This window comes from Bradysia coprophila (assembly GCF_014529535.1).
Source record: "Bradysia coprophila strain Holo2 chromosome X unlocalized genomic scaffold, BU_Bcop_v1 contig_128, whole genome shotgun sequence".
NCBI lineage: Eukaryota > Metazoa > Arthropoda > Insecta > Diptera > Sciaridae > Bradysia > Bradysia coprophila.
Window position 1 is genome coordinate 3,798,186 of NW_023503295.1, and position 15,120 is coordinate 3,813,305.

At 33.9% G+C, this 15,120-nt stretch overlaps 1 protein-coding gene across 6 annotated transcripts in view; it reads right to left on the reverse strand.

Annotated features, from left to right (window-relative positions):
- The window catches only part of LOC119067754 (fasciclin-1), a 236,392-nt gene that overhangs the window by 75,342 nt on the left and 145,930 nt on the right, over positions 1–15,120 (reverse strand). For all 6 annotated transcript variants that reach the window (XM_037170886.1, XM_037170884.1, XM_037170883.1 and 3 more), the window contains exon 2: positions 2,897–3,038. In XM_037170886.1, the coding sequence (XP_037026781.1) occupies positions 2,897–3,038 (142 nt within the window). The remainder of the gene's footprint in view (positions 1–2,896; positions 3,039–15,120) is intronic.

Sequence of the window (15,120 nt, forward strand, 5' to 3'; positions counted from 1 at the left end):
GAAAAATGGTGTATATTAGGATATTCGGTGAAGGATATTATATCCGTAAAACGTTACTCTAATGATACCATGTGTACAGAGAAAAAATTGGGTATAGTTTTTAGTCAGCTGTTGCAGTACCCGCCATTTATTTTTAAATTCTAAGACGGCTTTGTGTTGGAAGTTATTCAATTGTAACTTCCAACACTCCCACTCAATTGGATAATTCTATAAGTGTACTTCGATTCGAGACTATCACCATTTCTAATGATTCCACTGCAACTACGATGTTCCCAGCTCCCACTTAAATCGTATTGCGGACCATTTCCATAGACCTCCTGATTCGATAATTCAACTGAGTCATTCGACCATCGACCTTGTGTACATTCGACCATTCGTTCAATCTTAGTTCAATCTCCTAGTACAAATTATTCGACCATGCCATTCGTCCTCGCCATTGACTTTCGGTACTTCCGAACTTGCCATTCGTCCTTGCCAATCGACCTCGTCGTTGACCTTCGATACTACCGTTCAACTTTCCCAATCGATCTTGTCGTCTGCCCTTTACTTGAACATTCATCAATTGTGATGCAGCGACTTTCCTTTATGTCCGATCGCAACTAATCCGTAGTTGCCACGAATAGCATTTAGCTATTTCCATGACTAAAATCCGTAGTCATCACGACTATCGTGTGTCATCTTGACCATCGTACGTCATCTTGACCATTGTGTGTCATCTTGACCATCGTGTGTCATCTTGACCATCGTGTGTCATCTTGACCATCGTGTGTCATCTTGACCATCGTGTGTCATCTTGACCATCGTGTGTCATCTTGACCTTCTTCGGCATCTTGACCACCGTTGTCATCTTGACCACTGTTGCCATCTTGACCACCGTTGCCACAATTTTCCGCAGAACACACAACCACAATTCAATCATACAGCGAGTGTTATTGACACCCCTTCCAGTGCAAACTGGCGCTGTAGATTAATTGCCACAGTTCAATGTGTCTGGGCCCATAACCTGTTGGAATTACGGTTTCATTCCACTCCGGAATCTACAATGAAACGACCAGTTTGCCGTCTCAGAATAGAGTGATTTTATTTAGAACAAATACGGCGTAATTATATGTTTTACAAACTTATCTACAGTTATCTAGGCTGTCGTGTATATCTAGTATCCCTTTAACATTCGGCTATTCATCTGTTATCGATAATGACAAGAAAAATAATGACAAGCTCTGGATAATATGGTCCTTTATATACAGTAAAATACATGTTAAAAAAATGAAGTACAAGATTTGTAAACCGATCAAAAATTCTTTGATCAATGGAAGTAATAGACCCGATGACAATACTGGTCATATGCTCGCTGTCTGTAACAGGATAATATTTGAATATCGCAGAAAATTGAGGTATTGGCAGTATTGGTGCCAAATGACGAATGAAATTTTAAAAAAATTGAAAAAGAATTCTGTTTTTTTGTAAAAATTTCACTGACAAAGGGATTCCCTTCCAATATCATTGAATACGAGATTTTCTTCTGTGTATCGAAAGTACAACCGATAACCAACTCTATTATTCTGGTTAATTAAAAGCGAAACTTTTATTGAACATGTAATGTTATTTTCCTACAATTTTCCAAAAAGGTATTTATCGTACGTAATAATGGGCGCAGCACAGCTACATATAAGCGCAAAACGTGACTGAGTGCATATAGGAAGCAAATGAGTCTCGACCTGTCTTTGATGTTCTCTTAATAGTTTACTTATTGAAATGTGATACCTTAAACACTTGCTGAACTAATTAAATCATTTTTCGTGTAACGGCAACCAAATTCAATATTAGGTTTGTCGTTGTTCACACTTCTACACTGTGGCACTTACCATAGAGAGGAAAAAGAGATAAAGAGAATGATATGTTAAATCATGTTAACATAGAGAAGCTCCGGTACAACACTTCAGTTATGCTCAATCAGAATAAAAAATGATCAAATGTCGTGAACGGTCGGTTTTAGGCATCAATAGAAATACTATTTCACAACATAAGTTGTTGTTGCCTAAATTTGGATTTCTTCAAAAATTGAAAAACAAGTCGTTCAGTTTGAACATGGGCTGGTAAAACAAAATCCAAAATGTTACTGTTCGGCAACAATAAAATTGTTCTAAACTAATGTGACCTGTTATTAATGTAAATGTCACCTAACTCTATGTTTGCCTGTTATATAATTCAATTTAATTCTTGCATTATTTTAACACATAAACCAATTATAACTGGGTAGGGATTTTCAGTGGATCGCTTTTTATAGTTTGACTGAGTACATATTGTAAATGACATATTTAAAGGTAAAATTAGTGACGGATTTTGAAATCGATAAAAACCAACCAAAAGTAACAGAGACGAATAATGTTACCGCATAATAGGAAACGTCAGATTTTATGAACAAAAAATCCAAACGGAAAGGGTACGTTTGACAGATTAACTCATAAATAATTAAGTTCTGATTGCAAGGACTTTTACTGTACAAAATTGTGCAACGCATGTGATGAAAATATTCTGTTATTAGTCAACTTTGTGAGTTAACCGAGGGGACAATCAACAATATAGAAACAAGTTTTTTAGTGTTGTTTTAGAACCTCTTTTCTTTGCTTGTTGGGTGCATAGAAGAGGTTTTTCTATCTAATTGAAAAGGCGAATTCGCGCAGTATTTCACTCGCTCCGCTCGCCGTTTTTTTTTACCGATATATACACTTCTATATTTTGCTAGACTTTGCAGACCAATTTTTTGCTTAGAATCATGTGTTACGCCGGTTAAAAATAACTTTGCTAATGAGCTAAGGATCAGGATATAACTTAAAAAAAACTGACAGTTCGGTTGTGACATTTATACAGGAGGTCTTGGATTTTGTTTACTTACACATATGATACTGGACATGATACTGGGAATTAGCAGTTAAGTTGTAACTCTGAAATGCTTCATTTGTCGGTGCAAATAATGTTATCGCTCGCAGGTTCAGATTAGCCAATGCCACTTGATTTCTTTCGAGTAGATCGTAAAACTGAAAGTAGAAAATAAATAAAATTAAAAATTTGTTCATATGGTCATATGTGGCACGCCAACTCTGCGATTTTTAAACAACCAAAAGTTAATCACAATTTTCGTAAGAATAGTATTCTGAGAGTACATCACCATAAATCAAAATTAATAGCAGAAATGAGGTTATATAACAAACGGGACACCACGCTGGAGACCGAATGTCTTAATGTATTTTGTTGTTGTTGCATAAAATGGAGTTCTGCCAAGGATCTTTTTAGACTAATTTCAATATTCCCAATAAAATCGGACCACCAAGCACCAGATATTTTAAAAATTAAAAAGAAAAATCAGAAAAGATTTTTTGTTAAAATTTAAATTAGAAACCTTACGAAAATGTATTTGTCAACAGTGTTTGTGCGCCCTTTTTAATAATAAGCCTTCAGTGTTGAGTTCAGAAAATAAACAAGAAGTAGCTATCTCGAATCAAAACTCTTTGCTAGTTGCTGAACAAAAAGCTGATTCTTTTAAAAATAAATTTCTGCTTTTATATTTCATTAAATAGAGAGAGAATCGATAAACACAAATTCTGAATGTAGTTGTAGTATACATACATGAGACACCGTGGAAAACCATCTTCAACAAAATTACAATCAATAATTCAGTTATACATATGCGTCGAGATGTGTATTTAAGCATACCGTGATGTAAGTACATCACCTTAGATCGCTCAATATTTATATGAAGAATTGAGATGGTAAATTCAGGCGATGAGGTAATTATCTTGCAAATGTGCAGCTCATTAATATGCAAAACGAACTTTGTGGGGTGGAAATATATCGACGTTAAGCAATCTGCATTTGCACGTGCAAATTCCACTTTACATTTAAAGAGAGGAAGTTTGTGCAATTAAACTATAAACTATCATCACACTGATTATTACTTTGTACACATAACGACTCTTTTGACCTTAGAAAATGTATGCTAGACACTTAAAGTCGGTTATAAAAACCGAAGGCAATAAAGCATTTTGCCAGTAAATTAATCAAGTCGAGAAAATCCCTTAAAACTGAAATTTATTGTGCATAGCCGTGGCGCTCTGTGTCTAGATATTTAAAAAAAGAATTTCCTAAAGAAATTGTACCATAAAATGGGAGTATTGTGTCTTTTCTGTCGTTAAAACGAAAAAAGCTAAAAATAAATGACGACGAAGCTGTTTCGATTTTTGGATGTTTTGATTTTTTTTTGTTAGCCTTGGAATCATTTACTTCTATTGCCATTGTTACAGCACCAAGGAGGATATCGACAATCTGCTATTTTAAAATATTTGCTCACTGAATTGCTTCCTTTTGTTGTACGTCATTGATTTGAGGGAAAAAATCAATATTTTACTCAATCAAAACTATTTACCGAAAACAGTTTTTCGACAATAACTCAAGAAAAAATGATTTTAAATTGTTGTAATGTTGTACGAACTCTCGTGGATCTACTCGCACTAAGCGCTGCGTATACTCTACCTGTAGGTCTTTCCAAGGCCGACATTCGTACAACGCTACAACAATTTAAAATAATTTTTTCTTGAGTTATTGTCGAAAAACTGTTTTCGGTACCCTCTGACATGTCTTCACTTTTGAACGCTTTTCACAGAAAACAATTTTTTTTTAGAAAAAGTGAAAGACACGTGTTTACTAGAATTGAAAGACGAATCCAACGAGCTATCACTCATTAAAATCGGAGACTGCTTGTTTCCCAATCACCTGAAGATTTGGCGATATCACTCTTAAGGCCCGTCATTGGGAAATGACAGGACAGTTTCCCGAAAATGTATGGAAAATTTTATCACAAAAATTCACCGAAAAGATTCAAAGAAACTCCCCCATGATGCTTTCCATTGTATTCGTGCACCGTCTCTTTATGTCCCCAAGGCATATTTAAACACTAAAACACTTTTTACTCGATGCAAAAACAAAATTTTGCTTTTTGTTTTGTCGCGACAAAAACACAGAAAATATTTCGACACAACTGTGACACTCCGCTATTATAAGGACTAGAATGAATGTTTGCTGTGTTCACTTCGGCGGTAAAATGTTTCCATTCAAAAAAGTGTCCGACACTTCAACGATGGTAGACATTTATTAAAATTGTAACCTGTCCCACTTCTTTAGTAAGCTAACAAGACTTCGCTGAGTCTAATTATGCCACCTCTTCGAACAAAAATATCGGCTGAGGTCGAATAATTCTCCGCTGAGCTTTAACAAACCTCCGCTGAGCTCTAATAATACTCCGCTGTGCTTTGACAAACCTCTAATGAGCACTAACAATTCTCCGCTAGGCTTCAGTAAGAGTCCGTCAGACCTTAGCACGTTGTAGTAAGGCAATGAAGCTAAGCGAACACTCAATAAGTATCAGCGGATACCTAATAATTGTTGCTATGATTTAATAAGACTCCACTTAGCTTTGGCAGATCTCCGCTGAGTGTCCGATTCGCTCCATTAAGCCTTCCTGCAACTTGCTTAGGGCTAACGGACACTTCCTGAAGCCTAGTGGAGAATTATTAGAGCTCAGCGGAGGTTTGTTAAAGCTCAGCGGAGAATTATTAGAACTCAGCCGATATTTTTATTCAAAGAGGTGGCATAATTAGACTTCGCGAAGTCTTCTTAGTTTACTAAAGAGGAACGAACATTTATTCACGCTCAGCGCAGTCTTACGAGAGGCTAAATTTTTAATAAATACTCTCCCATCGTTGAGAGAATGTCCGCTGAGCTCTAGTAAAGCTTTAAAAAATGGTCGATGAGCATTATTAAATGTATACGCTACCCTTTGTCAACTGTTTCATGATTTTTATAATATGTCCGACACTTTTTTGAATGAAAATATTTTATCGCCGAAGTGAACACAGCAAACATTCATTCTAGTACTTATAGTAGCGGAGTGTCACAGTTGTGTCGAAATATTTTCTGTGTTTTTGTCGCGACAAAACAAAAAAAAACTTTTTGTTTTTGCATCGAGTAAAAAGTGTTTTAGTGTTCAAGTATGCCTTGGCGACCATAAGAGACTATGCCCGAATACAATGGAAAGCATAAGAGGTGAGTTTCTTTGAATTTTTTTGATGAATTTTTGTGATAAAATTTTACATACATTTTCGGGAAACTGTCCTGTCATTTCCCAATGACGGGCCTTAAGAATTAAACAAACTTTGTTAAACCCAAGGTTCTGAAAGAACAGGTTAAGACACTTCTGAGTTGATCACGAAGCGAGATTAAATACGGCGACAAAGACAACACATATAAATGATTTTCTACGACTGTTGTTGTTTGTTTAATGAATGTTAAAACCAAGTAAGTACAAGATTTTGCGTAATTCTGTGGAAAACAAAGTTTTGGGGAAAAAATATTTTAAAATCTCCCGAAATTTCCCGAATTCTTAGGAATTTTCAGTATCACACAATCCTAATTAATAGCTCTGTTACGAAGGGGACATAATCATCACTACTACATTTTCGGCACTAAGTGTAGATTAGTTGCCATTTACGAAACTAATAACATGTATGGCTCCAATCACCATTATTATTATCGTTTATTATAAGTACCATTGTCACAATTAACAAGTGTTTCAATTAGCACAAACATTATTGCACTTGTCTTGTATTATTCAGCTAAAATGAACACCTATGATATGCTATATACATTCTGTAGGCATTGATTCGAATTCTATCAGTCTACTGTCTACACATTACTGATGTAGTCTAAAAAATGTAAAATGTTTCAGTGATGCTAACTAGTAAGAATTATAGGCAGGGCCTATTATTGGTAAATTTATTTACCGAATTTAATGAATTTATCGAATCATTAATAGTAAATGTAAAAGAGTTTTCGATTTTTTTTTAATTTGAAATTTTACTTGGAACGATTAATTAAAGTCCTGATATTCTTATCAACAAGATTTGTAGCTCCACATAGAACTTTTGGTTGTCCATATTGTTTGTTGCGTAAAGTGGATTAAAAACTGGTGAAGTGAATGACATTTAATGTACCATGATCTCGTAAATTCATGTGATAATTAATGTTTCAAAATTGCGTTGCAAATGTTATACTTATACTTGGTGAAAAGTTAACATGATTCCGAAACATACACCCCACGGAATAATAAGAAATAAACACTTTTGTCCCTTCCAAATTAAAGCTGTAAAAAACTGAGTGTGCCAGTGCAACTAAACCCATACAATCGGAACAACAACCCCATAACATCTACATCACCCATCACTAATATAATAAAATGCAACCCCTCTTTCTAGAAATAACATTAAAAACAAGTTTCCCGCTGTGTTGAAAACTGCTTTCCGACTCCATACTCTTGTTATACAGTCTGGGTTTTTTGTGTGTGTGAATATAACATAATAATCCATCGATACGATGTGTATTGATCTTGATCGCTATAAATAAAAACAATTTTTTTTTTCTGATGAAAATCAGATTTCCTATCAGTTTGTCGTGGATTTACAATTTCTGAAGTGTAATTTATGGTTTTATTTTCCGGTTTTAGACGTCAGAATAAGATAACAACAATACAATTTTCCCAGTGTTGCATAACGAAAATTACATTAAAATGAATCATCATCGTAATATCCATAATATTTGAATGATGGGTGTATGTACGAGTTGATGGATACTAGAGAGAATGGATTTACATACTTTAGAAAGTGGTTGATTTTCATTAAAATGAACAAATTGCATTTTGTACAAAAAAAAAATGTTAATTCCTTTCCGTTATATTTGGAAACGGAGCGTTTCATCGAGAGAATTTAGCATTGTTAGAATGTATACATCGGTGTTTCGTAAGTGAGCATTTGATAGGTATTGTGTTGGTATAGCAAATTTTATATTTCACAAAAAGATTTACGGGAAGTAATATAGAACCGCCAAAAAACCCTAAAAGGTGAAAGTGTGACGCAAGTCCCTGTTTCTACTTACAAAATAACTGATATCGCTGAGGGTGATGCTTTCTGAGGCGAAAGTTTTATCAACAAAAAATTGACCCAAAAAATTTAAGAAAGAAAATTTTAGAAAAAATCGCGTCACAAGTGGCAGATGTTGAGGAAACTAATGTTAGGAAAATAGTTAAAACAGGGAAAAATATGCCCTGAATCATCTGCCACATGTGACGCAATTTTTTCTAAAATTTTCTTTCTTACATTTTTTGGGTCAATTTTTTGTTGATAAAACCTCAGAAAGCGTCACCCTCAGCGATATCAGTTATTTTGTAAGTAGAAACAGGGACTTGTGTCACACATTCACCTTTTAGGGTTTTTTGGCGGATATCAGTTCTTTTGGAGGTTTATGGGTAAGGGTCCCTAGTTTTGCAAGCATCTCATGTGGACAACAGCTCAAATCCATCGAAAAATCCGATGGAAGTTAGGAAGTGCCAGAGGAATCATCCCAAAATTTAGGAACCAACCTCGGAACACCTTACTTATATCAAAAACAACCTAAATCCATCGAAAAATCAGATGGAAGTTAGGAAGTGCCATAGAATTCATCTGTCATCCCAAAATTTAGGAACCAACCTCGGAACACCTTACTTATATCAAAAACAACCTAAATCCATCGAAAAATCAGATGGAAGTTACGAAGTGCCAGAGAATTCATCTGTCATCCCAAAATTTAGGAACCAACCTCGGAACACCTTACTTATATCAAAAACAACCTAAATCCATCGAAAAATCAGATGGAAGTTACGAAGTGCCAGAGAATTCATCTGTCATCCCAAAATTTAGGAACCAACCTCGGAACACCTTACTTATATCAAAAACAACCTAAATCCATCGAAAAATCAGATGGAAGTTACGAAGTGCCAGAGAATTCATCTGTCATCCCAAAATTTAGGAACCAACCTCGGAACACCTTACTTATATCAAAAATAACCTAAATCCATCGAAAAATCAGATGGAAGTTACGAAGTGCCAGAGAATTCATCTGTCATCCCAAAATTTAGGAACCAACCTCGGAACACCTTACTTATATCAAAAACAACCTAAATCCATCGAAAAATCAGATGGAGGTTAGTAAGTGCCAGAGAATTCATCTGTCATCCCAAAATTTAGGAACCAACCTCGGAACACCTCACTTCTTTTTAAAATAATTATAATCCATGGAAAAAACTGATGGAAGTAAGGAAGTACCAGAGGAATCATCTCTCATCCCAAAATATAGGAACCAACCTTGGAACACATCACTCATGACGAAAATCTTCTGACACACACACACACAAAACACGCTGTTTTTTGGCATTGTATGGAAACTTCCGGGAGTCCTAGCTCCCAAACACGCTTGCATACCACCATTTTTTAAAATCTTATTTTAATCTAGGGCCCGAGATTGACCTATAGCCAAAATTTCAGGAAAATCGTAAGAAACGTTTAGGAGTTACGAAATCGTCATTTTTCATAGGAACTAACTAACTAACTAACTGGCGTAGCCAATTTGAGTTATCTAAAAATACGAAATTTTGCTTATTTTCATACAAACATCAATATTTCGAAGTTCAATATCTCGGCTGCAGAAACGTGTGATAGCTCGTTGAACTCGTATGAATTCCTAGATTCTAGATATTTTAGTTTGGGGGCCATTGAAGCTAAGGGGGAGAAGTCAAAAAGTTGCTGTAAATTTGCTCCGCCGTCCTCAAAAATTTTTTGTAAAACATTTTTGGTAGTGGACTTGCGTCACGCCCGCTTACTAACGTGCGGGCATGATTTATGGAGCAAACGAAATGGAAAACTCACTTTTTCACTTTTTGAATCTAGATGCACCGACAAACATTACATCAGTAAAAATAGTCCACATAAGTTTTGATCGATAGATTGTGGAATTGGATTGAAATATCTCAGAAATTATGAATTTTGAAATTTGAAAAATATAAACAAGCAACAGAAAACCTAATTGGATAGTACATGTCATATATCCCTCATCAATCCAGCACCTTATAGGAAAAACACTGTGCAGAGAGCTGGCGTTTTGAGTTTTTTCTTTTGACAAAATGCAAACAGAATCGCATCTTCTAACCGATCGAAACTGGATCGCCCAGGATAGTATATTATGTCACTAGGACCAAAAAGATGTCGTTTTGACCCACATTCCGAACAGATCAAAACAACAAATTAAACTGCATATTATGCTGCGATAACACATAAATACGATGTCACATGCGATATCACATGTCATGTTCGGGTTGATATCTTACACAAAGTTGACACGTTTTGGCAGAAAAATGAGAAATAAAGTATAATTGACGTAACTTGGACGAAAAAGTAGGAAATAAAAGTGAGGGAGAATAAGTTGTTGTTTCGGGTGAGAGGATGTGACGTTTTTGTTCCGTATGAATTTCGGTGCTGTATTGAAATCTCGTCTAAATGCAGGCTAGACATAATGCCCACAAATTCATTATATGCTACGTCATTCAGTGTGTATATCGGTTGCAGTCACCAAACACACTGCAAATTATAAAGCTTGAGCGAACTTTAAGACGTACAATGGTCCATGGAGAATTTTCTGACACGGGAATCGAACCCGGTTCATTTTGGTGGAAGGTGAGTACCACTGAGTCATCCCGTCCGCCATTCGCTGGATGCTCAGAAAGCTAGCTGGCCCAGCAGTTTCGGTCGACCAGCAATGCTCTAGTCGCGCATAATAAGTTCATAGGCTCCAAACAAAAATTCGCCCTAATTGAAACTTACCTCGGCCACGTATGGCTGATACGTATGCTGCACAAAATTAATTTTTTTAATGTTATTCTTAGCATCGCAGAACAACCCTTGTGAGTGTTGAGTGTTTAAAGAGCGGATAACAGAGAAAGAAGACAGGTCTCGATGAGTGGTACGCCAAAATGTGTATGTGAAAGCTCAGTTAACTAGGAACAGTTAATTTAATTGAGCTCGATGGGGGCTCACTCTTGTCGAGATTCTCTTTTAACACTCTATAGTCTCTACTATAGACTGCGGTACTGGATTTTGATAGTTAATTTAGTGAAATTACTATAGTCTACTGCATTTTGATGCTTGTCAGCAAAATTCGGGACACAGTTGATTACGCTCTGCCTCAAATCAACAAAATGCATAAAAATTTATTAGATTGGCTTGAATTAGTATTCTGACCAACTTCCCGAAAAGACTTCCAACGTGTAATGATATTTTGATATTTTATTGAACAACCTTCGACCGCCATACACAATAGTCTTTAATTCTAAACAAATAAACTCATCCTTTCCGTTGCATTTCTATTTATACCGTCCATGGTCTGAGGGCTAAATGATACCGGAACACAACAATAGCTTTTTCGTTAATCTGTTTAGTTTAGTTTCGATTATGAAGCAATACAAATTAGTACAATTTACTCCACAAAGGTGGTTACAATTGCCGTATAAACTATGCTTCATTTTACGGGTATAGTGTCCTGTCCTATACAGTACTATTGCAGTGTGTTTATCGAAAGGAGATTTCCTTTTGTGGGTAAAATTGTGTGGTTGATAGAGACGATGCACATCAAAGGAATCACCACAAAATAATTTAGTTTCTAATTGGAGCAGTTAAATTGAACAATTGTTTTGTAATATCATGAATCTGATATCAATTCTCAATCATTTCATTTTTGGACGTTTTTATTGTGACGTGTGAAAAGTTTGAAGCCTGCGCCGATAGCAACAGGGCCCACTACATTACGTTATTTACAAGGACGTTATATCTATTTGCAAACTCAATAACATTTACTCCTTCTACATATCTACCTACACTGTCGCAGTGGCGCCGTTATTATTGTTATTTTCAATTTTATACATTTTCATTTTTCAATGTTCCTTTTTTATCTATCCACACAGTTGCAAGAGAATGGCTGACTGCAAGGCATATGATAAGAAGTGTAAAACGTGATTGATGAAAGTGGTTATTCAGAAACGTGACCTGTTTTCCATTACACTAAAAATTAAAAATGAACCGATTTAGTGCTCGTTTCGTCGTTTTTTTTTCTTCCTCCATTTTATTTGTATATATCACGAAAGGAAAATAACCACCACCACCACCGCCATGACGACGAAAAAGAAACGTAAAAATACTCACGGAAAGAGTAGATGATTTGAATTTTAAATTCCTCGGTTTATAGAATATATTGGCGTTTGGAGAGGTTTTTTTTCTTCCTTTATTTAAGGTCTTATGGGGAATGTTTTTCGCGTTATTATGTAACCAAACCGTTTTTATGCATATACCATTAAACATTTATTTTCTTCTTAAGTGTCATAAACATTTTTCTTTTCTCTTTTTTTTTGTAAAAATTCGTGTTTTTTTGGCTATATTGTTATTCAAATTTCAGAACCTTCTTGCTAATACTATTCTAATATACACTTTCAGTTAGTGGATTCAGTGCCGGATTAAAGATTACAGTTAGTGAATCGAGAAAGCAAAAAAATTTGTATGAAATCTACCGGTAAATTGTAATATACTGTTTTGCACAAAGCAAAAGTGTCCTAGGCTGTTGCATTCCGTTTCCCTGAATTCTCTCATTTGCCATTTCAAATAGCATGCGAAATGAGATAAACTGTGGAAACAGATGAAATAATCACGAAATGAGGGCGGCTAACGGTTTCCCAAACCGAGATAGTCCTTGCATGCTGCATGCTCGGTTGAAGCTGGTTAACGAATGGTCTAAAGTCAAAATTAGTAAATTTTCATTGGAATTTGATGCAAAATCAAAATTAGAAAATTTTCATTGCAATTTGGTCTAAAGTCAAAATGAGAAAATTTTCGGTTCTATTTGGTCTAAAGTCAAAATTAGAAAATTTTCATTGGAATTTGATGCAAAATCAAAATTAGAAAATTTTCATTGCAATTTGGTCTAAAGTCAAAATGAGAAAATTTTCGGTTCGATTTGGTCTAAAGTCAAAATTAGAAAATTTTCATTGGAATTTGATGCAAAATCAAAATTAGAAAATTTTCATTGCAATTTGGTCTAAAGTCAAAATGAGAAAATTTTCGGTTCGATTTGGTCTAAAGTCAAAATTAGAAAATTTTCATTGGAATTTGATGCAAAATCAAAATTAGAAAATTTTCATTGCAATTTGGTCTAAAGTCAAAATGAGAAAATTTTCGGTTCGATTTGGTCTAAAGTCAAAATTAGAAAATTTTCATTGGAATTTGATGCAAAATCAAAATTAGAAAATTTTCATTGCAATTTGGTCTAAAGTCAAAATGAGAAAATTTTCGGTTCGATTTGGTCTAAAGTCAAAATTAGAAATTTTTCATTGGAATTTGATGCAAAATCAAAATTAGAAAATTTTCATTGCAATTTGGTCTAAAGTCAAAATGAGAAAATTTTCGGTTCGATTTGGTCTAATCAAAATTAGAAAATTTTCATTGGAATTTGATGCAAAATCAAAATTAGAAAATTTTCATTGCAATTTGGTCTAAAGTCAAAATGAGAAAATTTTCGGTTCGATTTGGTCTAAAGTCAAAATTAGAAAATTTTCATTGGAATTTGATGCAAAATCAAAATTAGAAAATTTTCATTGCAATTTGGTCTAAAGTCAAAATGAGAAAATTTTCGGTTCGATTTGGTCTAAAGTCAAAATTAGAAATTTTTCATTGGAATTTGATGCAAAATCAAAATTAGAAAATTTTCATTGCAATTTGGTCTAAAGTCAAAATGAGAAAATTTTCGGTTCGATTTGGTCTAAAGTCAAAATTAGAAAATTTTCATTGGAATTTGATGCAAAATCAAAATTAGAAAATTTTCATTGCAATTTGGTCTAAAGTCAAAATGAGAAAATTTTCGGTTCGATTTGGTCTAAAGTCAAAATTAGAAATTTTTCATTGGAATTTGATGCAAAATCAAAATTAGAAAATTTTCATTGCAATTTGGTCTAAAGTCAAAATGAGAAAATTTTCGGTTCGATTTGGTCTAAAGTCAAAATTAGAAAATTTTCATTGGAATTTGATTCAAAATCAAAATTAGAAAATTTTCATTGCAATTTGGTCTAAAGTCAAAATGAGAAAATTTTCGGTTCGATTTGGTCTAAAGTCAAAATTAGAAAATTTTCGGTTCGATTTGGTCTAAAGTCAAAATTAGAAAATTTTCATTGCAATTTGGTCTAAAGTCAAAATGAGAAAATTTTCGGTTCTATTTGGTCTAAAGTCAAAATTAGAAAATTTTCATTGGAATTTGATGCAAAATCAAAATTAGAAAATTTTCATTGCAATTTGGTCTAAAGTCAAAATGAGAAAATTTTCGGTTCGATTTGGTCTAAAGTCAAAATTAGAAAATTTTCATTGGAATTTGATGCAAAATCAAAATTAGAAAATTTTCATTGCAATTTGGTCTAAAGTCAAAATGAGAAAATTTTCGGTTCGATTTGGTCTAAAGTCAAAATTAGAAAATTTTCATTGGAATTTGATGCAAAATCAAAATTAGAAAATTTTCATTGCAATTTGGTCTAAAGTCAAAATGAGAAAATTTTCGGTTCGATTTGGTCTAAAGTCAAAATTAGAAAATTTTCATTGGAATTTGATGCAAAATCAAAATTAGAAAATTTTCATTGCAATTTGGTCTAAAGTCAAAATGAGAAAATTTTCGGTTCGATTTGGTCTAAAGTCAAAATTAGAAAATTTTCATTGGAATTTGATGCAAAATCAAAATTAGAAAATTTTCATTGCAATTTGGTCTAAAGTCAAAATGAGAAAATTTTCGGTTCGATTTGGTCTAAAGTCAAAATTAGAAAATTTTCATTGGAATTTGATGCAAAATCAAAATTAGAAAATTTTCATTGCAATTTGGTCTAAAGTCAAAATGAGAAAATTTTCGGTTCGATTTGGTCTAAAGTCAAAATTAGAAAATTTTCATTGGAATTTGATGCAAAATCAAAATTAGAAAATTTTCATTGCAATTTGGTCTAAAGTCAAAATGAGAAAATTTTCGGTTCGATTTGGTCTAAAGTCAAAATTAGAAAATTTTCATTGGAATTTGATGCAAAATCAAAATTAGAAAATTTTCATTGCAATTTGGTCTAAAGTCAAAATGAGAAAATTTTCGGTTCGATTTGGTCTAAAGTCAAAATTAGAAAATTTTCATTGG